General features: G+C 39.4%; 1 protein-coding gene across 1 annotated transcript; it reads right to left on the bottom strand.

Annotated features, from left to right (window-relative positions):
• Positions 1-6,507: 6,507 nt before the first annotated feature.
• LOC148511556 (pancreatic secretory granule membrane major glycoprotein GP2-like) lies at positions 6,508-20,489 on the bottom strand. Its single transcript, XM_088442101.1, has 11 exons — positions 20,400-20,489; positions 17,419-17,436; positions 16,669-16,857; positions 16,445-16,546; positions 11,744-11,964; positions 11,366-11,520; positions 10,666-10,908; positions 9,659-9,815; positions 8,571-8,637; positions 8,358-8,387; positions 6,508-7,753 (listed from the first exon to the last, which is right to left on the bottom strand). The coding sequence occupies exons 1-11, from the start codon at positions 20,446-20,448 to the stop codon at positions 7,692-7,694; spliced, it is 1,293 nt and encodes a 430-aa protein (XP_088298227.1). The 5' UTR covers positions 20,449-20,489; the 3' UTR covers positions 6,508-7,691.
• Positions 20,490-27,218: the final 6,729 nt, after the last annotated feature.

Here is a 27,218-nt window from a genome sequence, read left to right as displayed (position 1 = left end):
AGACTCACCATTCCACTGTGCAGTGGGTAGCGTCCAGTAATGCATCTCACTGCCACTGTGCATGGATCCGGTCACTGTATCCGGGTTCTTCCTGCATTGTAGTATCCAGCAAGGTCCCTGTTCAGGTAGCAGATGTGACAAGAATCACATAGACTGGGTAAAACCCAACAGCAGCCTTCCAAACAGAAATATAGTTCTTCAGTGGACTTGCAGGTCTAGGACCCCTAACACTAGTCACCCCCGGGCCTATAACCTGGGCGACTACCTCACCATTAGGATCAGTTTCCCAGTGTCTCTGCAGCTTTTACCAGCCTGACACAAGTGTCAGTAATCAGCTGCCTTTCCAGACTCTGATTGAGGCAACATCTGAACTGTCCTTCAGTCCTACTGCCTTTGCTCTGCCAAACCTGGGATATCTGGACATTCCACATTCACTTCATGTGGAATTATGCTGACCCTGTCACAATATATATATACATATACTGTATATATACACACACACGATTGGCAAAAAGACAGTTTAACACAGACAGTTATGGAAGAGACTAATACTTTCCCCTTTCCCTGAGTGTCTGCATACTCATTCTGCAGACAGGATTAATACCTTTTTCTGCACACAGCTTCACGGGTAGATTGAATGATGTGATTGTTCAAGTAGTTAGTGTTTGGGAGGAAGCAAAGTAGCTGATCTAGTCATGGACAGGGTTGCGGGAACCATAGATTGTGCTGACCGTAACATCCTGACACTTCCTGAATAAACTGCAGCAAACTGGTTCAGCAAGACCCGTGTAGACATCATTTATTACTGTGTTTGCCACAAGTGCATTTTTTAAGTTAATGATGTAGTGAAAGCTGCGAAGCCTGCAGAAGGTGTACCATATTTTTTTTGTTAAGAGGGATTTGTTATACAGAGGAGGAGTTTTTTAAGGGAAAAATGTTGAACAACTGCTGATACCACAGTTACACATTTAGTTTTGAAAGCTGCACATGCATCTTTGTGAAGGTCATCTGGGAGAAGAAAAGAGTGTTACTAAGTTTTTACTGGCTGGTAATATGCATGGCAGTAAAAAGTACTGCATGTCATGCCCAGTATGTCAGCAAATGTCTCTAAAACCTGATTACAGGACCCCACTGATTCCTGTTCTGGTGGATCAACTACCATTTGAGCAAATAAGCACCTAGTGGCACCAGTATGTGTTGGCAATTCTTGACTATGTCATGCGCTATCCAAAAGTAATTCAGTTGAGTGATATCAAGTCAAGTACTATAGCCAAGGAGCTACTACTTCTTTATATGAAGTCGGGCATTCCAAAATAAATTTTAACTGACCAGGGCACTCCTTTCCTAAGTCAACTTCTTGGCAAAAGGCTATTCACATCTCAACCTATCACCCACAAACGGATGGGCTGGTGGAGAGCTTTAACCATACTTTACAACAGATGCATAAATGGGTGGTGGCCCAAAAAAGAAAGGACTGGAATACTCTCCTCCCTTTAATAATGTCTGATGTAGAGAAAGTACAACAAACCTCAATGGGTTTAGTCAATTTGAGCTCTTATATGGAGCATTTTGGCCATCCTCATGGAGGGCTGGGAGCATCAAAAAGCCAAGGAACCAAATATAGTTCAGTTTTTTGCATTATTATATAAGAGTATGTGGCAAATAGGTCCTATGGTGAAAAAACACTTAGAGAAGGCACAGAAGCATCACAAAAAAACATGATGACACTCAGGCAGTAGTCTGTTCTTTCAACCCAGGACAGTAAACTATTTGCACACTAGTTCTTGTTCCCACCCAGGAAAGTAAACTCTTTGCAAAATGGCAGGTACCATGCAAGGTCATAAAAGTGGTGGGGCCAGTGAATTATAGTCTGCAAGCTGGGTAGAAGATGGGAAGAACACATTTATCATGCCAATCCTCTAAAGCCTTGGAACAAAGAAGATCCTGAGTCTTCAATGCTAGCCATTAAACAGATGACTGTGAGGTACCCATCAAGTCCTCATTGACAGCCCCTCGAAGGCAACAAGCAGTAGAAATGGTGTCTGGGAAAAGAGATGTCTTTTCTCCTATTCCGGGGCATACCACTCTTATAGAACATGATATAAACACACACCCTGAGATAGTTAAGTAACAGACTTACCATATACCCGAGGCTAGATTGGCTGCGGTAAAGTAAGAGGTTGAAAATACTGTATGATTCATTTAGGTGTTGTGGTTGTCCACCAGCCGGTGGAATAGTCATATTGTGCTAGTCCCGATACCCAAAGGGATGACACGCTTTTTCAATGACTTTAGATGTTTAAATAAGTCTCTCAGTTTAATACAAATACTATGGTATGAATAGATGAACTGGTGGAGGACAGAGCCAGAATTAAATATTTGACCACTTTAGAACTCACAAAGGAATATTGGCAAATACCCCTGACAGCCTCTCCCAAGCCCAAAACTGCATTCTTTACACCTGAGACCTCATTCAAATATAAGGTTCTGCCTTTTGGTCTACATGGTGCACCTACCACATTCCAGAGAGCTATGAGTAAGCTCTCAAAGCCACATAGAGCATATGCTACTGCATATCTGGATGACATAGTCATCTATATGCAGGATTGGGAGCCACATCTTCCTAAAGTGGAGGCCGTGTTGGAATCGCTAAGGGAGCATGGCCTTAATGTCAATCAGGAGAAATGTGCATTGGCCATGTCAGAGGCAAGATACCTGGAATATGTAGTCAGATAGGGGAAAGTCAAACTCCAGGTCAATCAAGTGGAAGCCATAAAGAACTGTCCCAAACCAGAGAAGAAAACCCAACTGAGGACATTTCTCTGCTTGGTAAGATGCTCCCACCGAGGACTTTGCTACTTGGGCCATACCACTCTTGGAGTTTCTAAAAAAAAACCTGTTAAGCAGTAATCCTTTGCCATTAAATGGACTGTGAAATGCTGCTAATATTATTTCTTATGTAGAGAATCTACCCTGGTAATGGACCATGCACCATTAAAATGGATGCAAGCGAACAAAGTGGATAATGCCAGAGTGACCCAGTGGTTGTTGACATTGCAGCCTTTCCACTTCACCATGTAACATAGACCGGAAGCCATACATGAATATGCAGATGCTCTTTCTCACATTTTTGCACGTCCTACAATATCGGCTCAAATTAGGTTGGTGGAGCTATACAAAGGGTTATGTGGCAAAAGGGCAGTTTGTCACAGACAATGTTCACTTCACCTAGGTCGGTGAAGCTAAGCAAATGGGTATGTTGCAAAAGGGAAAGTTTTCCACAAACAGTTATGGGAGAGACTAATACTTTCCCTAGGAGTCTGCAGGCTCATGCTGCAGACAGGGTTAATCCCTCTCATTTCTCTGCACTCAGAACACAGCTTCGCAGGTGGATCAAATGGGTGTGCTTGTAGTTAGTGTTTGGGGAGAAGCATAAACAGCTGATATTGTCTTGGGGTCGGAGTGACCAACGCCAAGTTAGTTTCCTGTTGACTAAAGAGGAACTGTCAGGTTTGATGTTCTGGAATCCCCTACAGAGGGGTTGTGATCTTGGTATTGGAAGAATTCGGGGTGACAGGCCTGGGTATCAGAACTCCTCATCCACAGATCTTGGATGTTGACGAGACCTGGTCAAAGGTGCGGGGTCTAACCTGCAGGTAGGTGTTTACTAGTGACCCCTCCAAGTGGGATATGGGCTTAGCTGCACCCTGCAGGCAGGTCGCAGTCCTTTGACCAGGTATCCAAGCCCTGTGGGAATACAGACTCAAATATCAGTGCCATGGGGAAGTGCCAAACAAAGGCACTATTACACAAGGATTTTCACCAGAATATGGCACTTGAGAGGTACACTAGATTTGGCACTTGAGAAAGACTGGAAATAGCGTGCTAATGCACCTTTGCTCCATGGGGTGGCACTCGAGGAAATCACAGGTAATGGCGTGCAGATGCACTTTTGCACCACGGGATGGCACTCGAGGGATTAACAGGTAGTGGCGTGTGGACACACTTATGTACCATGGGGTGGCACTCGAGCAAATCACAGGTAAAGGCATGCAGTGCACTTTTGCACCACGCGGTGGCACTTGAGGAGATCACAGGTAAAGGCATGCAAACGCACTTTTGCACCACAGATGACACTCGAGGGATTCACAGGTAGTTGCGTGTGGACGCACTTTTGCACCATGGGGTGGAACTCGAGGGAATCACAGGTAATGGCATGTGGACGCACTTTTGCTCCAAGGAATGGCACATAACACACACACAGGCAGAGATGTAATAGCACTGTCACTGGAAGTGAAGCACTCGGGCAAAGATGTTTGTCTCACTGCTGCTCCGGAAGACACTGGTAATAATACACAGGCTGGGATGTTGGTCGCACTGTTGCTCAAAGGAGACACTGGAACTAATACACAGGCAGAGATGTAATCGCACTGTTGCTCAAAGGAAACACTGGAGACTAGGCACACAGGCAGGGATATTAGTCGCACAGTAGCTCAAGGAAACACTGGAAAACGAGAAAACCAAGGGAACCGGGAACAAGGACTCTACTAGCACACTAGGAGTAACAATTGTTGATGAAGCAACTTTCTGGAGTTCTGGAGCCAGATATATACCCAGGGGTAGCAGTTATTTGGAGCACAGTGTCAGCTGACCGAGATCATGCTACCATTGGTTGGGATACTGTCACATGAGAGGAACTGTCATGGCAGCGCCCATGATGGGAACTCCGATCCCCGACATGCACAGCCGACCATGGAAGTCCGCAAGCACCTGAAGCAGAATGCTCAGCACCTTGCCCATCACCGCACCAGACGTCTGACCACATGAGAAGTCAGGGAAAGCCGGCACGAAGGTAAGAGATGGCTGATCCTAGGCTGAACCCTGACAGGAACAACAGTGTCTAGTCAGAGACAGGGTCATGGGAATACTCATAGTGTGATGGCTGGAACCATAGCTTATGCGGACTGTAACATCCCGACACTTCCTGAATAAACTGCAGCAAACTGGTTCAGCACAGCAAGACCTGTATGGGCATCATATATATATATATATATATATATATATATATAATACTGTGGGGTTTTTTGGTGCTATACTGGTATCACCATACAAAGTGAATAACAGTGACAAAGTACAATCATAATATAGGGTTATTTTAACACTTCCCCAATTGCTTGCTAGTGTGTGGGGTTGGACTGGCCCCCAGGGGTAGAGGGGAAATCCTCAGTGGGGCCCACTGCCTGAGGTTCCTACCACTTGCTCTCATGTCAGGTTTCAGACTGTTCGCTGGAATTATACATTGTTACTCTATTAAAGGATCAGTTACATGGTCTCTAATGTCTGTCCAAGACTCTGTGACATAATTTCCTGTGGTAACTGGCCCCCAACTGATGCCCCAAAGCATGGGCCCGTACTACTGCTGCTGATTTTTTTTATGTATAATAACATTAAAGTTTTATTATATAATTTAAAAAATATTTTAAAATAGTTTTAATTAGTTGAAATAGTTGAATAGAATTAAATCAGCTGCATGTTTATTACTTGGTTAAGATTTTTGTCTTGTGTTAAATAATCAATCCTTTGTGTAAAGGTTACTATTCCCCTTAAGAAATAACATGAGTACTGCAAAGAAACTCGTTAGAACTATTTATTTACATTTGGATTTAAAGCAACAATATCCAGAACTTGTCAATCTTTCCATAATGGACTGCGTACGATATTAGTATGGAAACAACTAAAAGTAGCCAGTGAGTCTGTGTGTACACAGAATGCCAAAGCAGACTAGAACACAAGGAAAGGCTGCCGTATATGTTACAAAGGTAGGATGTTTCACACTATAGCCTACTTATATTGGGACAACATTGACCCTGGAGGAGCTAAAATCTGGACCATTAGGGTGCCTTGACAACTGAGTTTGGGCTTATGAACTAGGATAGCTTAACCATGATTATACTAGGACACAACTTTATCCATTTGGGATAAATATTGCCTTTGACACTGTTTTAAACTCTTAGTGTGATGTTACAACAAAACTTTGCATAGTGGTGCCTTGCTTTGATGTGCTTATAGGTACTGATTTTATTAATGCTATTTTATAATAAAATTTTTGTATTTTTTTTGACTCAGTTAAAATTTTCTTTGCGAATGGTGCATATATGTGCCAAACTAGTCAGGAAGCGAAATTGTAAGAATTAAAATGATGCAGTGATAATGTAGGGCAAACTCAACTTTGTATATTGCACTGCACCCTGTATGGCTTATGCCATATATTGTGTAGGCCTATTGTTGTCCGGGATTCCTTTGGCACAAATGAAGTGATATCAGGGGAGGTATGTTTAAGAATTTTCAGAATAATTTCCCTATAGTGGAATTGTCATTTATGTTAACTATAAAATATCAAATGTTTCCATTCATACAGAAATATTTATACAATATTGAGGTAGTTGCCCAAAATTACCAATCTCCAATCACATGCTACAGGTTAGATCGCACACAATAACAGATATATAGATGGTTTAAATTTTAATTTGTCAATTAAAAAACATTCACAGGTGAGATAAGCTGACATTTCACAAACTCAATGCTAATTTTCCTGTCCTGAATTTATTTTTCTCAATCATTTTTAGACATATAATTTTCTTTTTTTTATTTACAAAATTCTTTGAAAAATATGAAATTGGAGAATGAAATCCATTTGTTGGGCCAGCTGCAGAAATGCACACAACTCAATTTAATTTAGCAGTTTATTTACATGCGCATGTAAATGCTGACTGTAATGGCCAAAGAGTTGAATGGAGAGAAACTGGAGAGCGATATGTTGCCTAAACTTCCCAAAACCTTTATACAATCATTATGAAGTGGTAGAATATATGAAAAAGACAGTTTTTAGCAATCCAATGTACATCATTTTAATATAGATGTGAAGAATTGAATTCTAGTGCCTTTTCTCAATGACAGAGAGGTTTTTGAAGACTTGTTTGAAACGAGGAAATCTCAGCAAAGTGCAATTAATGGATTTCAGTTTTGTTTAGAGTTATGGCACAGATCATAGGTTTCACAGCTACATCTACGTTCCACATAAAGATTGGTACAACTTTAATCTTTAATGTGACTTTTACATGTTTCAGATGGAGGCCATAGTGCTGGACATCTTAGTGGAGCATTTTAAGTAAGTTATAATAAACATTTGTGAGGCCTGTATCTAAATTGCAGTGTGGGTTACTGGTTGCCAATATCCTGTAAATGTTAAGTGGTCTTCAAAAATATAGTTTAACATTTTCATTTGAATTAAGCTTCACCATGTAATCCAGGGAAGCATTCTACATAAAAATTCTCAAATCCATTTGCTATAACCACTTGCAATAAGCATTTCATTAGAGTTAGATACACATTCATGCACATTTTATTGCTTTGCTGTTGCCATGCATTGGAGTAGATCACCAAGATAATATATTAAATATATTTATTTCATACAATACAAGAGTTAAATGCAGCATGGAAACATGGAAATATAAATGACTGCCTACAGGTGAGGGGCCACATATGAAAAGCCACATGACAGCACTGTCTACTAAATAAATGTTTCTAGACTAGTGAAGAAAAATAAATTATGTATAGTCCCACAGAATACAGTCTAATTATAAGTATATGCCAAGACCAGGTTAATTTCCAGCTCACTCAGCAGATGCTCCTCAGAAGAGCTTAGCGGTCTGGAACACAAGCAGAGAGCTTGCCATCATAGCCCAAGATACAGCTAGAGCGAAAGAAAGATAAAAGGGAGGTCACACAAGATGTAATTACATACAAATGAATTAATCCTAAATATGTGTTGTACATAGACAAATGTCTAATCTCAGTTAAGTATTTATAAATACTGTTGCATTGAAATACTGAGCAATAGATGAATAGATGAAAGTCAACTGGCAAACCAGTTCTATATTAATTAATAAAACAAATCTTACCAGTTTTATAAATATCTATAAAATATTGTGCTTGTGTTATGCTTCAGTTGCATACACTACTTGCCTATTATTAAGGTAATTCCAAATGACTCTTCACAAAAAGCTTTTAGAAATGCACTAAATGTATTCTAATATAGCATTTTATATTTACCTTCCCCCATATCTACTAAGTCTACAGTGTGTAGTTTGCATGGAACTATGACACATGCCATAGTACAACTTGACAATCAGCTGCTACAGGAAATCCACCTGATATAAAAGGGCATTGATATTCTTTTCTGTGTTGTTTTTTACATAACACATAACCTTACACCCAAACTGCTATGCACTTCATTTTATTTGTATGATAATACCGGTTGAAGTGTCAAGTGCAAATGAGTATGTTAATAAACTCACCTGTATTGGATGCTGAATTGTTGAGGTCATCTGAAAGCAATGATAGGTATTTCATGAATTCGTCTTACCAAAATGTTAATGGCAAATTAATACTGGCACTGATTACACTGAATTTGAGAAACAACAAAAGTGCTCTAGATAAAGAAGAAAAAGAACCTAGAACATGAATGGACATATCACATCTAGGTAACAGACTATTAATCATGTACATACCCACAAAATTTAATGGGATCTGCAATATTGCATGTCCATTGTCACCACTGCCTCGAGCAGCAATACACTACAAGACAGAAAGCATGTTATTCTATGATAAGCTAAATTATTAACATTTATGTATATAAAGCAGCATTTTACAATTGGTTAGGATTGATAGATAAAGAGGTAAAGTAAGCCCTGCTCATAAGCTTAGAGACTATAGGAAATTAGGAATGTGATAGATGAGGATAAGGGTTACAGCTGTATATTGGTCCAGCCAGAATACAATAGGAAAAATCATGTAGCACTATATGGCTGATGCAGAGGTAGAAGTAAGTTGGGAATATGTATATTTTCCCACGTATGAAGAATTGCCTGCATCTTGTGATGTGCCTGCCTCTATGTGTATTCTTGGTTTGCTACTAGTCATCATTAATGCAAATTTGCACCTGCTGTAAACTAGTTGCATACAATGAACCTGTAAAGATGGCATAACCAACAAAGCGCCCTCACTGAACTTTGTCTACATGAGAAAACCCTATTACAGCCCAGGCCAGCCACTTCAGTCTTAGTGTAGTTGCAACCAAAATGTGTACAATTCTGCATTGCCTGTACTTTCATGTTCTCAGTTCTGGAACAAGTGCAGTGAGACAACATGCAAGATACAACCTGCCAACTGGCCTATGTTTAACTCAGCATCCCCCTTACACAGTATGATCAATGCATACAGCTATGTTGGTTTGGGGATCAGAGGGTTATTTATACATTGGAAAAGAATAAGTGTACATTTTGTATATAAACTGTGTAGAAAGGTGAAAATGAACTAAAATAGCCAAGGGAGGTTAATAATAGTTTGGGGAATGTGATAAGTTTGTCTTAAGAGCTGAGTTTTAATGGAATACACAAAGGTTTGGAGGTACTGTATTATTGAATGATATAGCGAAAGCCCCCAAAATGTGTTGTAATAGGGAATGATTACAGACATTTATTCTAGGTGCATCCAATCTATGAAATGGTCAATGGCTAGATACTGTATTAGGAAAGTATATGATACAACTTGAGGATAGCATATTTTCAAATGACAGCAAAGTAAATCCATCTCTTACTCCAGTGCAAGTTGTATTTGTGTCACACAGGCGTACAGTGCATGTGATATAAACTAATGGTTGCCCTTGAAATGCAAATGAATTAATTTTAATTCTGGACTCCAAAGATACTCCATTCTCCTGTACATCTGCAGTGACTCCTTGGTTGGCAGGACACCTGTGAATTACAATAATAGTTGAATTCATTATATGGAATAATGGGTTAAGAAGTTTTGTTTCAAGGACATATGAAAGATAAAATGGATACTACATGACCAAATACTATGTTAGGATGTTTTTTTCCCTCCTTGCTCATCCCATTGTTTTACTGATGCTACATGACTGATGTCACTCGTTCTTTTGTGAATTGATATATAAAAGTAGCAAGTTATCTCGCTTTAATATATAAATCACAGGCAGACTCCATGTATGTTATATTCATGTTATAGAGTCACATTTAATATACATCAATTGACAAGTCTCAATACATATGGGGGCATATTCAAAAAGGCGCAGAGTTTCCTGAGCAGGGAAGTTTCACGTCCAGATCTATTCAATTATTTGGCATTTTCCCCACATGGTAAACCCCAGGGTAACGTGTGTTAACACAGATTCCACGTAAAATACTGGGGTTTAGGGGTTTCCTCACATGTGAAACCCCAGAGGCTGCATTGGAAACAGATTTTTTCCTCGCAGCTCTGAAGTAAAAATCAGCATAACAAGCCGAAATGCAGGACTTCATTGAATAGGTCCAGGCTGGTCAATTAGTCATGGGGTAAACCCTGCAGCTGATTGGATACGCCCCTTAGTGAAGTTATCATTTTACTTTATTACTGAGATATGGTAAACACGTAATTTTAAAATCCATAAGATTGTAATAAAAACACAGCAACACATGTTGTTATGCTGATAGGCTGGATTGCCATTGCTCTGCCCACAAAATGGATGCCTAGACTATGTGACCATGAAGTATGTATTTTAAAATGATAACAGTAGTATATTACATTAAGGAACCAGAGATAACATACCCATTGCTCACAATCGTCACCTTGTTTACATTGTTAACATCATTGTCAGGTGTGGAAAAACAGTTTTCTACTCTCAGAACAAACTTGGTTATATCCACTAAATCTGAAAATATCCCCAAGTAGACGTTTGATCCGACTGGAACATCTTCATCACTCTTTATTGGATCAGTGTATGATTGATCCCAGTAAGCCGCCATTGTAGTCAGCACTGAGCCTTCCCCATCTATGGTAAGGTTGACAGTACTGTAAGATATAAAAAGGAGTAAAAATAAAATATACACTGCAAACTTTATTTGGAAGGCTACAAGTTGTATCTCTACTCTCGCCACTCTCAACATCCTCATCCAACACTGTTTGTCACTTTATCATCTTAAAACTAGAGATGTGCGCTGACCCCCGTGTTTTGGTTTTGGTTTTGGATCCAAATTCATCTTGGTGTAATGATAAAAAGTTTTTAAAAACAGATAAAATTATGTCATTTTTCCAATCCAAAACCCAAAATTCGGATTTAAAATCTGAGTTCCGAACCACTGGAAGATCAGAATAATGACTCGAATTTATCCGGATCTCCTCAGAAAATTAGAACCACGACCTGGATGAGTCTAGATTCATGAAATTCGTGTGGATTCGGATTTCTGGAGAACTGAACCACACATCTCTACTTAGAACCAACATAACTTTTAAATATATTTGTTCTTACCTAACCGTGGCATTGTAACCACCAACTAGACTGGCCTGCATGGTCAGGTTGTAAGAGCAGGAGAAGGAGATGTTTATAGGATTATATGTAATTAAGCTCCTGTTCTGAAGTCCGATGTGCAGAACATTTGAATAATAAACTTTTAAAGAATCGGTCTGAAAAATAAGAAGCATTGCAAACACTGGTAAGACCTTTCAGAAATGGAAGCACACCATAAAGTTAATAACATTAGCAGTACGGCAATGTTAGCAGATTGAGCTTAATGAATGCTAGTCATTCTAAAGAATTACATTGCACAGTTATCTTGTACTGTATATATAAAATTGATATACATACACATATTTAAACATGTATCATCTACGCAATATAAATTCTTACAGTCACTGTATTACCACACCATCCTGTCTGTGGCAAGGCCTGGATGCTCTGCTGAGTGCTGCTGTTGACTGTCTGTACATAGGTGTTAATGCAGGCATCAGAGATATTGTTTAGCTGGAAGGTACTTGAATCAAACCCAAGTGATTCTAATACGCATTTGTTGAGGGAGACAGTAATTATATTTGTTTCACATTTTACTACTGGAGAGAGGGCTGATGAATCTACAAAAACAAAAAAACAGAAATATATTAGAATATTTTATTTTAAGCATCAGTCTGCCAGCAGCACATATTCAGGAAACACCCCCCTCAAATAATTTTACATCACATAATTAGAAACAAAATAGGGTTTTTAAACTCTGAATGCGAATGTGTAAAGGAATATTAAGCAAACTTGTATGCTTCATAGGCTGCATACTCATCTTACCTGCGAGCAATTTGTGCTCATCTCATTCGCTTCTCACTCGTTACTGGGTTGCAATGGAAAGGTAACAGTACGTTCTCATGTAGAATTAATTTGCTGTTGGCATGTACACAGAGTTGCATTCTATTTTGTGTTGTGTGTATGCAGAGATCAGTATTATTTTAGTCTGATTCCCTGCATTAAGGATGGGTCTGGTGCAAATGCTGATGATAGTATTGATGACTGCTTTTGCAAACTGAGAGCTAGGAGATGTACAATTGTGTAGATGCATATGACTGAGAATACTGGCATATGTTCACATGGGACTTTCCATTTGCAGGGGAAATCATGAAATAGGTTCCAAGATTAAGAAACCAGTGTTTACCTGAGTGTTTGCAGCAAAATTGAAAGCAGTAATCAGTTATAACCCAGCCTTATAAGTAATCTCTGCTTTAAATTTTAAAGTGAACTGACCGAAAACAAACTAGTTCCTTAAAGTAGGTTCCTTATTACATAGGCCCTCTAAACTATGATGTAATGCGTTATTTCAATATAAACACGTCTAAGGACCACTACAGTAAATAGTTTACTAATGTATGATTTCCTTTATAATATATATATATATATATATATATATATACATATATATATAATATTACAGTGCCTACAGGAAAAGTACTTCTGTGCCAACCTTTACAACGTGTTTAGTGTGGGATCCTTATTCATGCTTAGCATAACTTGATCGTTGAACTTAAAACAGAGGGCCTGATTTAGACCCGGTCGTAAGCGCTGAGCACTCGCAACCGGGTCGATGATGGCCCAGAGCGCATGCGCATGACGGAGCCGGCTCCTTCGTGCGCATGCGCAAGACCCGGATAGCAACGGGCAATCCGTCGCTCCGGGTCTCGCACCAAAGGGGGTGTGCTGTCGATGTTGAGTGACAGCACGCCCCTTTGGTGGGCGGGCTGGGGGGGTGGCAGCCCAGACGGAGGCGTTCCCATGAGAACGCCTACCGTTTGGGGGCGGCCCCAAGTGATGTCAGTGGGAGAGCTTTCGGCTGTATTTGAGCTGAAAGCTCTCTGGTGCTTGCGGCCATGAGACCCTACCACAAGGGTCTCATCACAAGCCCGATGGTCGCGATGGTCTTGACCATCGCGACCATCATCCTGGCCACTCGCATTAGCTGTGGGTGGCATGTTGCAGATGCCGGAATATGTATTGAGACTCCCATGTGCAGCTTTCCAAATCCAAGCATCTGTATACAAAGATGCAGCATCAATCATAGATCATTTGATTATCGCAGTTCAAAGGAATCCTATGGCTGCACGAACTGAGACACCTTAGCCTATGCATATGGAATCGCAGTGCCACTACCCGTCACCTCCCACAAATGATAGGAATACCTGTCAATCACACTGCAAGTCAATAGCAGCTGCAAGCGACTATGGTAATATATGTTGACGCATGCGCAGTGTGACTTAGATTCATGCACAGATAATCGCGCAAATATGGACACTGCATTCATCTATGAATCAGGCGTTGTTACCGCAGTTCTCAAATGGTTCTATCCAATGAATCAAGTTCCAAATGTGATTATTTTATTATTCAGAAGTACAGTAGCACTACATATCTAATGCCATCTTCAGATGACGTTAGCAGACACTTTCTTCCAAATCTGCATGTGAGAGAGGGATATGAAACCCCCCTTTTATCTCTAGCTGGAGACTGCACAGTAGCCAGAGAGGTTCATTTTTCTGTTCAATGGACTCCGCATGAAAGGTACATAAATCACTCACATACAGTAGGTCATTCCTTTTTAAAACAAATGCACAAATGTTTTTAAGTTTAAAAAAATTACCATAAAGCAAACGAAAAGAAAACATTTATTTGATTGTTTTAAGAACATATTTATCTATATTTGAGTTCCATGCTTATGCCATGACCTGTGTGAGTGATTTATTTACCTTTATCTATAGGGTCCAGTGAATGGCATTCTGTTCCAGTAGTGATGTGCATGCCCGCTGATTATACGGTGTGTGCTCATTGTGATGCCAACTTTCAAGTTTGCAAAAGATTTACCCAGACAGCTTTGGCACAGCTCTTTTTCTGCACCCACAGTGCTGGCACTCCAAAATTAATACATTCAGATTCAAATTCAGAAAATAACAATGAAAAAAATATCCCATGAAAATTTTATTGAAATCACCAGTTTTAAGAAATATTGCCAAAGGGTTACAGTACCCAAAATAACTAATTAAGGCAAGTTCAAATACACTGTAGATTATTTGAGAGAACTAGACAAAGTAATGAAAAATGTTCATGACTGGTACAATATGAGTAGTAATCCAATTTTGAAGAACCCTAGCGTTTGGGAAGCCAAATTTTATTCCACAACTGCAGGTCATTTATGGGTTCCTCTGAATACCGTAATGTCATACACAAAATCTGTGAAGACAGATTCATTTTGCAGAATGGTGTCTGGCAAATGGGATTAAAACTAATTACCAATAAAAAGTTGATTCATGGGATAGTCAATTAAAACAGCAATTTATAGCCCAAATTTAATAATGTAGCTTGTGAGTTGCAGCTACTGGCTTGAGTTTGGTGACTTTGGGCCTGATTCAGACCCACTCGCGAGCGGCTGTCCGCTCGCAAGTGGGTCGATGTTCTGGACTGAGCATGCGCACGACGGAGGGAGCTCCGTCGTGCGCATGCGCCAGACGCGGCGAGCGAAGGAAAGTCCTTCGCTCGTTGTGTCTGATCAAAGGGGGCGTGCTGTCGATGTTGATTGACAGCACGCCCCCTTTGGTGGGCGTGCCGGGGGCGTGCCTCCCGTCAGAAGCCGGCCCACTGACATCACTAGTGATGTCAGTGGGAGTGATTTTGGCTCTGATAGAGCCAAAATCACTCCGGAGCTAGCGGTTGAAAACCTCAACCGCAGGCTCCGGCTCGCAGTTTCGATGGTCGCGATGGTCACGACCATCGCGGCCATCACAATGCATGCTCGTATAGCCTGTGGGTGGTGACCCACAGCTATACGAGCGTCCAGGAGGACGCTCCATTTTCATGGAGGCCGGCCCTGATTCATAGCGTGCGCTCTGCTCAGAGCGTACGGCTCTGAATCAGGGCCTTAGTCTGAATATTTAAAGCAGCAATAATTTAAAATGCAAAATCAGGATGTTTTTGCCTTTTAAATTATTGCTGCTTTTAATCTATGGACTAAATCGCTGAAATTGCTGTAGTGCCTAAAACTCGCAGGCTACAGCATTACATTTGGGCCAATATCTGTCATGAAAAACAATTCCTAAGTCAACAAAAGTCCAGGGAAGTCATTTTATCACAAGTTTGTACACTGTCATTAAAACTACATTTTAATATAATATATATTTTTAAATAAATAATCAATGATCTATCTATATAGAGTAACCTGAATACTTATTATTCTGATTTAGATCCATGAATAATCTCAAGACAGTAGGAAGATAGCTCTTTTTATTTACAGATGTGGAGAACATTGATGGTCATGACATTTGTGGACCTTTGATAAGCTTTATAAATTTGGTGCATTAGCAAATTTGGCCTAAATGTTATTATATATCACAAAATAAAAAAAAGTATATATTTCTGCACTTATAAATAATAATTTTCACTGAACAATTCACAACATAGTATCAATAAAATGTTACTGACTTATTTATTATTGCAATTAGGCATGTATTGGCAATTAATTTAAGCATATTGATGGACAATATTCAGAGATTATTAAATTAAGTACAGTATGGCAAGAGATTACCACGATTAAATAGGATATCACACAAACAGTTATAGGGGCAGGTCTAATTTAGTATCAATTTTTATCTACATATTTTGACATTTGCTTGAAGATCTGATTCAATGTGAAATGTACAATACATATCTTTTAATGCAATTGTTAATAGATGCGACGATGAAAGCATTGCACAGTATTCAGCAAATTTTCTTCCAACAAGAGCAGCTAGAAAACACTTTAGTATTGGTCTGATTTAAAAATGACAAGAATGATTACAAAAACAATGTACATTTCAATGTATAATAGTCTCATACAACTGAAATTTCTAGATAAATTATTTCAAGGTGGACAATATATTTCAGTGACTTCAAAGGGACCATACATTTCTACTACATAGAAGGAGATCAGAGCTCCTACTAGAATTTATTTTCATACTGTAGTCCAAACAGTAAACCCATGAACTGAAATGGACTGCTCTTACTATGTGACATCAGAGTAACTAGGAAGAAGTCCAAAAGCATGGTACTTACTCAGTCCACTGTAGAGAGTAGTGTTACAGCTACAAGTTGCTACGCTGCTGATATTTTGGCAAATCAGATCATTCTGACAGGCAGGGTTGCAGTTCAAGATGTCTGTAATAGACAAAATTAGTGTAGCAGAGTCATGGTGTATATCTTGTTCAGGCGAACCAATTCCACATCAAAACTCAAAGAAAGATACTCCATTATAATATATATTCTGTATAGGAGTTTACCTGAGCAGCAGCCCTCAGTTGCGGACCAATAGTAATTTGTAGGACAACAATTGTTGGAAGCTACAGCGGCGCACTCACTGGTGGGAACACAGGTGATAGATGGGTCAACTATGCAGGAACATCCATTGTCTATTGTACAGGTACCACCACCACAGGAGTTACACAGTTGTGTGCCAGCAGCAGATGGATCTGAAATAGGACACAAAGAAAGATTGAAAAGTTCTGATATTTCAGCAGCCCATTTATGATTTGCATTAATTATGTTAACACCTTCCTTTCTTAATTCATAGACAAAGTAGGGCTCACTAATCTATAACATGTTACATGTTCACCATGACCTATTTTAAGGCTCATTTGGCTGAGGTGTGAGTATCTTATATTAATAAAACATCAACTCCTGTTCATCCATTTGTATTCTGCCTATTAGCCATCAGATTGTCAGGTCTGGTGGGAGGCAGTGACTTTGCATTCCTGGGATATTGTTAGAAAGGATAAATAGTGTGTGACAAGTCAGAGTCATGATGTGAGCAGTGATACGGAGACAAATAAAATAGTGAGAGGCAGGGTCCCCAATAATAACACAAAGTAGAGAGTATCTGAGGCTGCTGCCATAGTGATACTGGACAGTGGTGGTGTCTATTTAGAAGGTCTTACAATCTATTTGTTGTTTTACAGCACAAATACAATTATATTTAAAAAACCATTATTGAAAACATTGCCTTAGTTATTAATATATATGGTAATACTTACTGTAGCATGTTGCATCTCCTAGAGAAAAAGAAATTCACATAGAAATTAATAAATGATAAATGATGTGCTTTTTATACATATGCAGATCACTAAGCATTCTAGAGGACTGGTGAGCGATGTGATATTTGTCAGCTGTTGTATATGCAGCAAAGCCCTTGAACCCTCGGGAAGGCTCCATATCTTCATTTATAATAATTCAATTTTCAATTGAATCGGATAAAAAACTATTCATTGTGACTACCTTCTGTATGACTGGGTACACTATTCATTTGCATATAGAACATGTACAATATGGGATGATAACACACACAAATGAATATTGAAAGCCACAGTATGGCTTGGCTGGTAGTGCCGCTACATGGATACATCATACTGGTAAGTGGTAATATGAAATCAGAATCACATAAAAAACTAATTGAATAATAATAATAATACTAATAATAATAATAATTTACCTTACCAACATCTACCGACACTCAATATAGTGAATAATATTTAAATCAGATCTGAACACACATCAATGATTATGTGAAATGAAGGATCCTCTAATATAAATGTTCCGTGGTTTACTGTATTTGTAATATTTAGTATCTATGTTTCCAAACATATTTAAAGCATCCTTTTCTTGAGGTCGCAATTAATACTCAACTTTACAGTTTATAGCTGCAATTTGAGAAACGTTAACTATTTCTTACCAAATTCCATGTAATATTTTGGCACTATTAGGGTCTTTGGTTAAGAGAAATATGAACACTGAAGTAGTTAAATATATCACTAATAGTTAAACATATGCTGCAGCTTGTAATGTGTGTGCAATGCCAGAAATAATGGTAATGTCAACATAATAATTTGACATTATGCAGAGCTTACTTATACGGAGACCTAAAGCAGGAGAGAGTTTTTATTACTGGAAGCACAATGGGGGCGACTCAATTCAGCGCAATGCCAACTAGCCCTGGGAAGGAGTTCCCGGAGCTATTCAATTGACAACGCTGTTAAGTCTGACTAGAAGACTTCTGCTCACACCCTCCTGAGGTGCAAGCAGAAATCTGATTTAAGTGCCAGCCGCAATGCTGTTTTCTGGCTTAGTGAGGTGGTAACGGCATTGTGGCTGGCACTTTAGTTGGAGAATGCCGGTTACCGTGACTAAATAGGCGTAGTAACTGGCATCTCCTGACTAAGGCCCGTATTCAGATTGAGGCGAAAAGTCCAGACTTTTCACCTGCTGGACTTTTCGCCTCCGTCGCCTGTTTTCCAGGCGGAAAAGTATCGTGCACGTGCCCGCTATTCCCCGTATTCAATTCCAAAGTAGACGAAATCGGGAACCAGCGAAACTTTGATCGCCAAAAAAATATGGGAAATTTTTGGGAAAACAATTGTAGTATCCCCCCTAAAAATGTCCAGGCCTGGGGGATCACTATGGGTACCCCCATTTTTGCCTGCAGAAGAAAGTTGGGTGTTTAAATAGCCGTGGCAGGTGCATAAATGCAGCTTTGAAGAATGTGATGCAGAAGAGCATTTAGAAGTTTTTTGGGGGAAAAATAACTATGCCCATCAAATTTGGGGTTCTTGAAAATGGGTGCAAGCATATTTTTAAGTCCCATAAATGATTTTTTAAAATTCTGGAAAAATGCACCTGCTGCTACTCCCGCAATGAAGAAAACACCTGCCGCATATAAGGAAAGCCCTCTTGACTGCATTCCGCTAATTTAGAAGTGTGATCCCTATTTTTTATTTTTTTAAACCCCAAAATTTTAATTATTTTTTGGGGCTGTCCCTATTTTTTTTTTTTACTTTTTTAACACAGATTACTTTTAGGGAACATTCCCAGGGGTGCAGGCTATTTTTTTTAAGCCTGCACCCCTAAACTCCAATTCTGCACTTTTTTTCGCCTGCTAAAGGTAAGCAAAAAATCATTCCAGTTTGTTTACATTGACTTTTCGCACCGGCAAAAAGTCAATGCAATTGAATACAGGGATATTGGAAATAGGCGAAAATGACGTCATCCGACATTTCGCCTCAATTTGAATACGAACCTAAGAGCAGGGTGCGATGGGGACAATTGATTAGCTCCGGGAACTCCTTCTCGCAGCTATTCACGTCGCTCTGAATTGAAAACACCCCAAATGTGTCCAATGTGAGATTATGAATTCAAATTTAAAGAGTTTTTTGTAAAGCAGACATTTTGGTTCTTTGTCATATTAATTTTTGGTTATGATTAATTGACCCTGAAGTTTATCAGCATGGACCATACAGAATGACACTAATTTATGACTAAGGTTTCTATACATAACTATGGTCTCATAATATAAGAAGCCATTTTTCCATGTATTCATAAATTTTACAGAATTTAACACCACTTTTAAAAGTGCTCTGGAAACAAAATATGTGTAAGGATGTTGTTACTCTTTAAAAAGCACACATAATCAGGGCTATTTAAATTTCAGTTACATAATAATAGTAATAATAATAATAATAATAATAATAATAATAATAATAATAATAATAATATCATCATCATCATCATCATCATCATCATCAATAAAACAAAATAGATATGTACCATCACAAACAGAGCAAATACTAAAAATGATTTACAACTTCACATTCCAATAAAAAGCTGTGATTAATTGAGTGCTGATGATTTACATACCAGGGTTGTTTTTAAGGGGGCAGATATAAATTTGTTGTATTGATTGTTTATAACAAATATTTTTTGTAAATATATCAGTGCTTCTATTTATCTTTTCTGTTTGCATTTTTACAGGATTCAATGACCTCCTATAGCAGCAGGCAATACAGCCAACTAAGCAAACCAGCTCTCCGTGTTGTTTTTCCTTTTACTTTGAATAACACAGATGATAAATGCACATAAGTAAACAGTTACAAACTGTTACAATCCCAAATTGTTGAAGTGCAGAGATACCCAAATATTTATAAGGAAAACGGTAAGAGATGGGAAATATACTGAAATGACTTACCTTTCTGTATGAGTACAGCTGTAAGCACTAATACATATAGGAAAATCATGTTTAGGCTGCTGCAACTTCTAGAGGGATATGGTTATGAAAACAATTCCAGTCAGGTAGAACGTACCTTAATATTGTGGCATTATATAGGGACAGGTGGGAGGGGAGTTCTATTCAATACATGTGTTCATTGACATCTAAATTGAATAAAATTGTAAGGGAATAGGTGTGCTACTGTATGTTTTGTTAGTATAAAATCACAGGCACGTCATTTTTTTAAGGATGTGGTGAAAGAGATGAGGTAACATGAGGGTCAGGACAAGCTAGCTGTTACATCTTACTAAGGTCATTTACACTACATACCGTGACTGAAAAAATTCACATTACATGAAGTTGGATAGATTGCTTCAGTATCTTGAGTTATAAATAAAATCAAGGGAAGACTACAACATGGACCTGGATTCATTATGTTATTTTCCTTGTATGAAGCCAGGGAGTTACTTTTTGTATAGGAATATAAAGACATACTTGTTATAACGTTTTGGTCTACAATAAACCCCTTTATGATGTTTGACTATGCGGCCGTAGTTCTACTAGAGCAGTGGTTCTCAACCTCGGTCCTCAGGACCCCACACAGGTCACCCAACAAGTGCACAGGTGTATTCATTACTCACTGACACCTTCTAAAAAATTCTCTGGTGGAGATAATTATTTCACTTGTGATTCTGTGAGGAGACCTGGAAAACATGAACTGTTTGGGGTCCTGAGGACAGAGTTTGGAAATCTGTGTACTAGAGTAATGGTACTGTAGCAATGCAACCTTGAGTAAGTTTACTAAGTTTAAGCCTTGGTTTCATAACGATTTTTTTTACATATGATGCATAGATTTTTACTTGATATCGATATGATTGGGCTCTGCAGAGTTGAATGTATGCCTGTACCTCTGTTAATGGAGCATACCTTGCATGGTTTCACATTGCATATGCTTCAAACATGAGCGCGATGCAGAGCCATACACATTTCTATCTTATCTGCACTTGCAACTGAAGAAGTGTAACTGGACTGTAATGGGGCGATCTCACACAAGCAAACGTCAGAAAGGGCATGTTGACACGACTGAAACATACTGTACAGCATGCACAATTCAACATATGCAAAATTAAGCCTGATTGGAAACGTATATTTGGCACCCAGCATAGGCTGGTACATAGATAATAATTTATAGTGGCAAGATATGAGTACATATAGTGCTGGGCATAGAGTAAGTTGTGTACAGCTCTGCATATAGACCAATATATGCATTTTTCATGTAGGCAATGCAGGATCACCTATGCTGATTTCCATCCAACTGCATCAGGCTGTATACGTTCATAATAAGTAAGATTGTAACATTTTTAGAATATGTGAAATGTTTTTTAAATTTGAAGAATGGATAATATATTTACTAGTTGTTGACACTAAGGATATCTAATATTAAAGGCAATTGTTAAACTCTTCTAACATTGCATATTGCAGTATCACCATATATATGGATGAACAGAATGTTCCGACTATTTGTTTGATGCTATTGGTATACTAGTATTATGGACCCACCATATGCTGCATCACTAGCTGTTGTGCTGGGCATTCTCTGACATTTTCTTTTTCTTACCCCCTCACCCCTTCCCTTCTCACTCCCCCTCTTCCCCTTCCCTCCTCCCTTCTCACTCCCCCTCTTCCCCCAGTCTCTTAGAGGTCCAATTACTAATTATCAGGTTTTAGACCTGATAATTATAAATTCTTATCACCACAATAAGAAATTATATACCGCTGCCATGTATCTCATGTTCTGAGGCTAGACGGTCTGCTGACCATATGTGTGTGATTGGAGAGTGTCAGGGATATCTGCTGTGGTCCCCTGTACATACATTCAGGGGATACTTTATATGTGTTGGCATCGCTGGGTCCCACATTGACACTGCCTCCACCTCTGAATCAGATGCATAGTGTGTAGATGTATCTCCAGTGATGAAGTGTAATATTGAATAGCATGTAATATTCTGTAGGGTGAAGTGTAATATAGGGTGTAGAGGTATATACAGTGGTGCGATGTAATGTTGGACGAGGTATAATATATAGTGAAGCAGTATATCCAGTGATGGGGTATAATACAGGGTGAGATGTAATATACTGTGTAAACGTATATACGTATAGAGGTGTGGTGTTAATCAGACCGACCAGACTGGCAATGTATGCAGGCTTATGTACTTCAGCACCCAGCCTGCCCTTTCATTATATACTGTTATCTATAGTGTCAGTCTGCCCAAATCTCTGTCTCTTGCCTGCCCCTCATCACACTCTAGTGCCTATTAAGGTCTTTCATGATACTCACCAATTCCCAGCCAGTCCATTGTCAAACTAAGGTGTTTGACAATGGACTCACATTGGGTTCAGCATCTGCAGTCTTACAGTGATTCACTACTACTCCATGTTTACCCTGGCAGTACCCAACAGTAATCATCGACACTGCAGAGTGAGTTGGACACAGTGTAAGCACCCAGGTTGGATTCTTCTGCTAGGGGGAAGCTTGATTTGGGTGGCGGTGATCATCAGGTTTGGACCTTCTGGTGATTGGGTGGTATGAGTACCTGGGGAGCGGGGTTCTGCTGGTTCTGGACCTTGTTCCTTTGGTGGGGTGAGGGGACAGTCTGTGCCCTGGTAGGCAGCCAGTGAAAGCTGTCAAGAGAGGGGGGTGGCAGTCCCTCCCTCCAGGTATCACTTAGAGTTGTCTGTCACTGCCACCACCAGAGGGGCTGTGTGTGAAGTGTACAGTGCACCTGCCCTAGACTGAAACCTGCCACCTTCAAACCTGCCATCTAAAATCTGCATACAGTATCAGCTAAAGTATAAGGAGTTGAAACTGAAGTTTGAATACTATCTCTCCTTTATTCACAGCTAAATCCATCTTACATATCTGAAGTTTTTGTTTTTGCCTGGCTCCACATTACACACCTCAATTATGGGCTGTAGTCAATTTGGAGCGAAAAGTCCGTTTTGACGATACTTTTTCACGATGACGTCATTTACGCCGTTTTCAGCATCTTTTTCCTGGCACAATAACGCAATGCAATATAATAGGCAAAAAAGCCTATGAATACCCGACGGAAAAAAGTGCAGAATTGGGGTGCAAAATTGTGGCAACCCCCCTAAACCCTTTTTATACCCCCACTTGACGCTAATTGTGTAAAAAATGCAAAAAAAACACACAAAGGACACCCCAAAAAAGCACTTTGAAAAAATGGGCGAAAAAAAAATATGGGGGTACAAATTCAAACACTAGCGAAATAGCTTTTGGGGGTGTCTGGTAGTATGGTGGTAGTGTATTTGTGATTGCAGGTGCTTGCTGAAGGTGCATTTTTGGCGCTATTTAATGCTTGACTTTAGGAAATTCCAAATATGCTTGCACCCATTTTCATGTACCCCAAATTTGACGGGAATACTTATTTTCCCCCAAAAAAATTGCAAAATGCTATTCTTCACCACTTGCTGAAAGATGCTAAATAGCGCCTATTGAGACCATTCAAAGATCCCAAATACCTTCAGCAGGACTAATCGGGGTACCCATAGTGAACCCCCATGTCAAAGCATCTTTTGGGGGGTGTCAGGCTGATTTCCCCAAAACTTCAGTTTCGCCGAGCCCCATTTTCGACGCTTTGTAATTGAATACGGAGATAAGCAGGGACGAGCGCGATACTTTTTCGCACCCAAAACCCGCGATGACGGCGAAAAGTCCGTCAATGGAATTTTCGCTCCAAATTGAATACGGGCCTAAGTCTATTTTTAAAGTTTCTTTGCAAATGTGATCCTAAAGTGGGTGTTATTATTATGTAGCATTAGGACCACCAAAAGCCAAGATGCCTTGGCGTGGCAGGTGGCTGGTATTTGCAAATATATGCTCCGAAATCTCTGCAATTACTATTATATAGGATGCAAATCTTTTTACTTGCTTATATGCAAAGAGCTGGAGACATTTGTTTTCTTTGTTTTTTCTCGTCTAGGTTAATGCCTCATTTACACGCACCTGTAATGGGCTTATAAATTGATTTGAGCAACCACCATTTTGTGTATTAATATCCTCTAATGCAGTGGTTCTCAAACTCGGTCCTCAGGACCCCACACAGTTTACATTTTCCAGGTCACCTAGCTGGTGCACTGGTGTATTCATTACTCACTGACACATTTTAAAAGATACACACGTACAGTAGAGCTAATACCTCACTTGTGATTCTGTGAGGAGAGCTGGAAAACATGCACTGTTAAGGGTCCTGAGGACCAAGTTTGAGAATCTGTGCTCTAATGTTTTAATATCACACATCTATATAATAAACAAGAAAGAGTGTGTGTGCATGTGCGTGTGAGTCTGTCTGTTTGTCCTTTATGCACGCCCAGAGTTTTGTACCTAGCTCCACCGAGTTTGGCATGGTGGTGTAGTTTGATCGGGATTAAGTTTTTTTTATATTTGAAGTTTGCCAGGGCCATTGATGTCTACATGGTGCCCTTCCAAGCAGCCCATGAAGTCTTTGATTTGAAATGTTGATTTAAGCAAGTTCACTCAGGTTGTCTTCCAATGCCTAAAACTGCACTGATCTGAAGGCACAGGCTGATATGTGAGAGTGGAGGACAGGTAGAGCTCCAACGGAAGAGCAGTGAGTCAGAGGACCAACTGTTACACTGCACCTGCACTGACAGTTACTAATTTCCTCCAAGCACATTTTCATATGCCGTGGTCACCAGTGTTGGTCTGCAAAGGTCCTTGAAACTACAGTGATTTGGTAAGATATACTGATTTCTCTCCTGTAAATCACTCTGCTCCTGATATACCCCATTTCAAACAGTCAGAGAATACGCCTGCCTGCACTGTCATTTATTCCTAAATTGCATTGTTATCCAGGTGTGAATGACTTCTGTGTACCTTGTCAAAACTTCCCCCCTTTAGTATACCACATTCAAACTATGTTTAGTTCTCTTCACATCTAAGCCTTCCAAAGTGTGGTCCTTTTCAGGACCATTCAAAAAAGATTCATTCAGGATCTGGATAGGTCTATTTCAGGGCTAAAACCATGTTAACAAACAGTGGAGTCCTTTTCAGGGTCAATGGAATAGGGTTATATGGGAGGGTAATGTAAAAAATGAAGCATGCAGATGGACTTTAAGGTCCATTCTTCAACCTGTGCAATGCCAGGTATCCCAGATAGTATATATTAATGATAAAAACAATACGATTGGTAGAAAATGTTCATTAAAATGTCAATTTGTTAAAAGAAACAGAATCAAAAGAATAACCTGGCGCTAACCTTTTAGTTTAATATGGCAGCTCATATAAACAAGAAAAATGTATATAAAAATTATTATAATGGTCAAAATTGACTGCAGCTTCAGGTACCAATATGGGAAATACTAATAAATAGTAAAATAGCAGGAAAAACATAAACTGGTGCTCTGTCAAGAAATTGCTCTTTAATTTACTGAAATAGTCAAATACAAAGAATGCACATGGCCGGTGACTAATAATTTCAAAACATAAATATCTCCTTAAAAAAAATATCACAGCAGTAACACACTCAAACCAACTATTAGAAAGAATAGTTCTTTGTAACTGAGCGATATAGATACATAAATTGTCTTTGTCACTGAGTGGTAAAAATAGTTTCACAAACCATCACTTATGTATATATAGTACTAACTCCTTTGAAAGCTTGTTGGAACAACTTTGTACAGTATATCGGTCACTGTCACAAAGTAACTTTTAGAGTCTTCATCAAATATATAGGGAAAGTCTCAGTAATTAGCATACAATGTTGCCAAAGTCCATTCAAAATAGGCTCAATCCCGATATATACTCACAGAGTAAGAAATTACATTTAGCCCATATTATTATTATTATAATTTATATGGTGCCACAAGTGTTCCGCAGCGCCTTACAAAGTACATAAACAAATTGTTGACAAGCGACTTACAGAACAATACAATACAGGACCAGGACATGTATAATATATATTGCTACATTAGTGACCATAACACCCAGATAAGCATAAGCAATTAAGTGTTAGGTGCCCTAGTGGTGAGTAAGAAGTAGATGAAACTAAAGTAGGGAGAAGCACAAGAGGGTAGAGGGACCTGCTCTTAAGAGCTTACATTCTAAAAGGGAGGGGAAGCAAACAGGTGTGACACAGATGGGGCAGATGGGGAGGAAGGAGCATGTAGCAGGGAGTTAGAATGATAGCTGGAAGGCTTTGATGAAGTAGTGGGTCTTGAGAGCCCGTTTGAAGGATTGCAAAGAGGTGGAGAGTCTGATGGGGAGTGGGAGAGAGTTCTAGAGGTGGGGAGCAGTGCGGGCAAAATCTTGGAGGCGGGAGTGGGAAGAAGTAATCAGTTGGCATGAAAGGCAGCGTGCATTAGTTGGATGAAGAGAGCGGAGAGGAGAGTGAAGGGAGATGAGATCAGAGATGTATATGGGAGAAGATTGGGTGAGGGCTTTGTAAGCGAGCGTTAGAACCTTAAATAGGTTCTAAAAGTGAAGGGGATCCATTGCCTTGGCCAGTGTTAATGTGTCTACATGTATGTGCAGCAAGTTGTGTGCAACATTATAGCTCTGTGTGTGCCATTGTTCATAACATCCTTATTATGAATGATGCGGAGGTTGGAATTGCTGGCCAGGGGGCAGATGATGTCCACAATGAGCCTGGGATGTCTCAGAAGCATCTCACCTTAAAAAAGTATTTCTTCAGCAATACTTCAGTTATAACTTAAAATTAATAGCACATATTGGAGCTGATGTAGAGTTGGAAGTAA

The sequence above is a fragment of the Taudactylus pleione genome, unplaced genomic scaffold (genome assembly GCF_031769625.1).
Source record: "Taudactylus pleione unplaced genomic scaffold, aTauple2 ptg000305l, whole genome shotgun sequence".
Taxonomy (NCBI): Eukaryota; Metazoa; Chordata; class Amphibia; order Anura; family Myobatrachidae; genus Taudactylus; species Taudactylus pleione.
The sequence above is the reverse complement of the archived record's forward strand: the minus strand, read 5'-3'. Positions and strand labels throughout refer to the sequence as shown.

Coding starts and splice junctions, on each gene's coding strand:
- LOC148511556 (XM_088442101.1), bottom strand. CDS start 20,448: ATGATTTTCCTATATGTATTAGTGCTTACAGCTGTACTCATACAGAAA. Junction 9,816..10,665: donor GTGACGATTGTGAGCAATGG/GTATGTTATCTC, acceptor TGTAATTCACAG/GTGTCCTGCCAACCAAGGAG. Junction 8,638..9,658: donor CAAATACAACTTGCACTGGA/GTAAGAGATGGA, acceptor TCTGTCTTGTAG/TGTATTGCTGCTCGAGGCAG.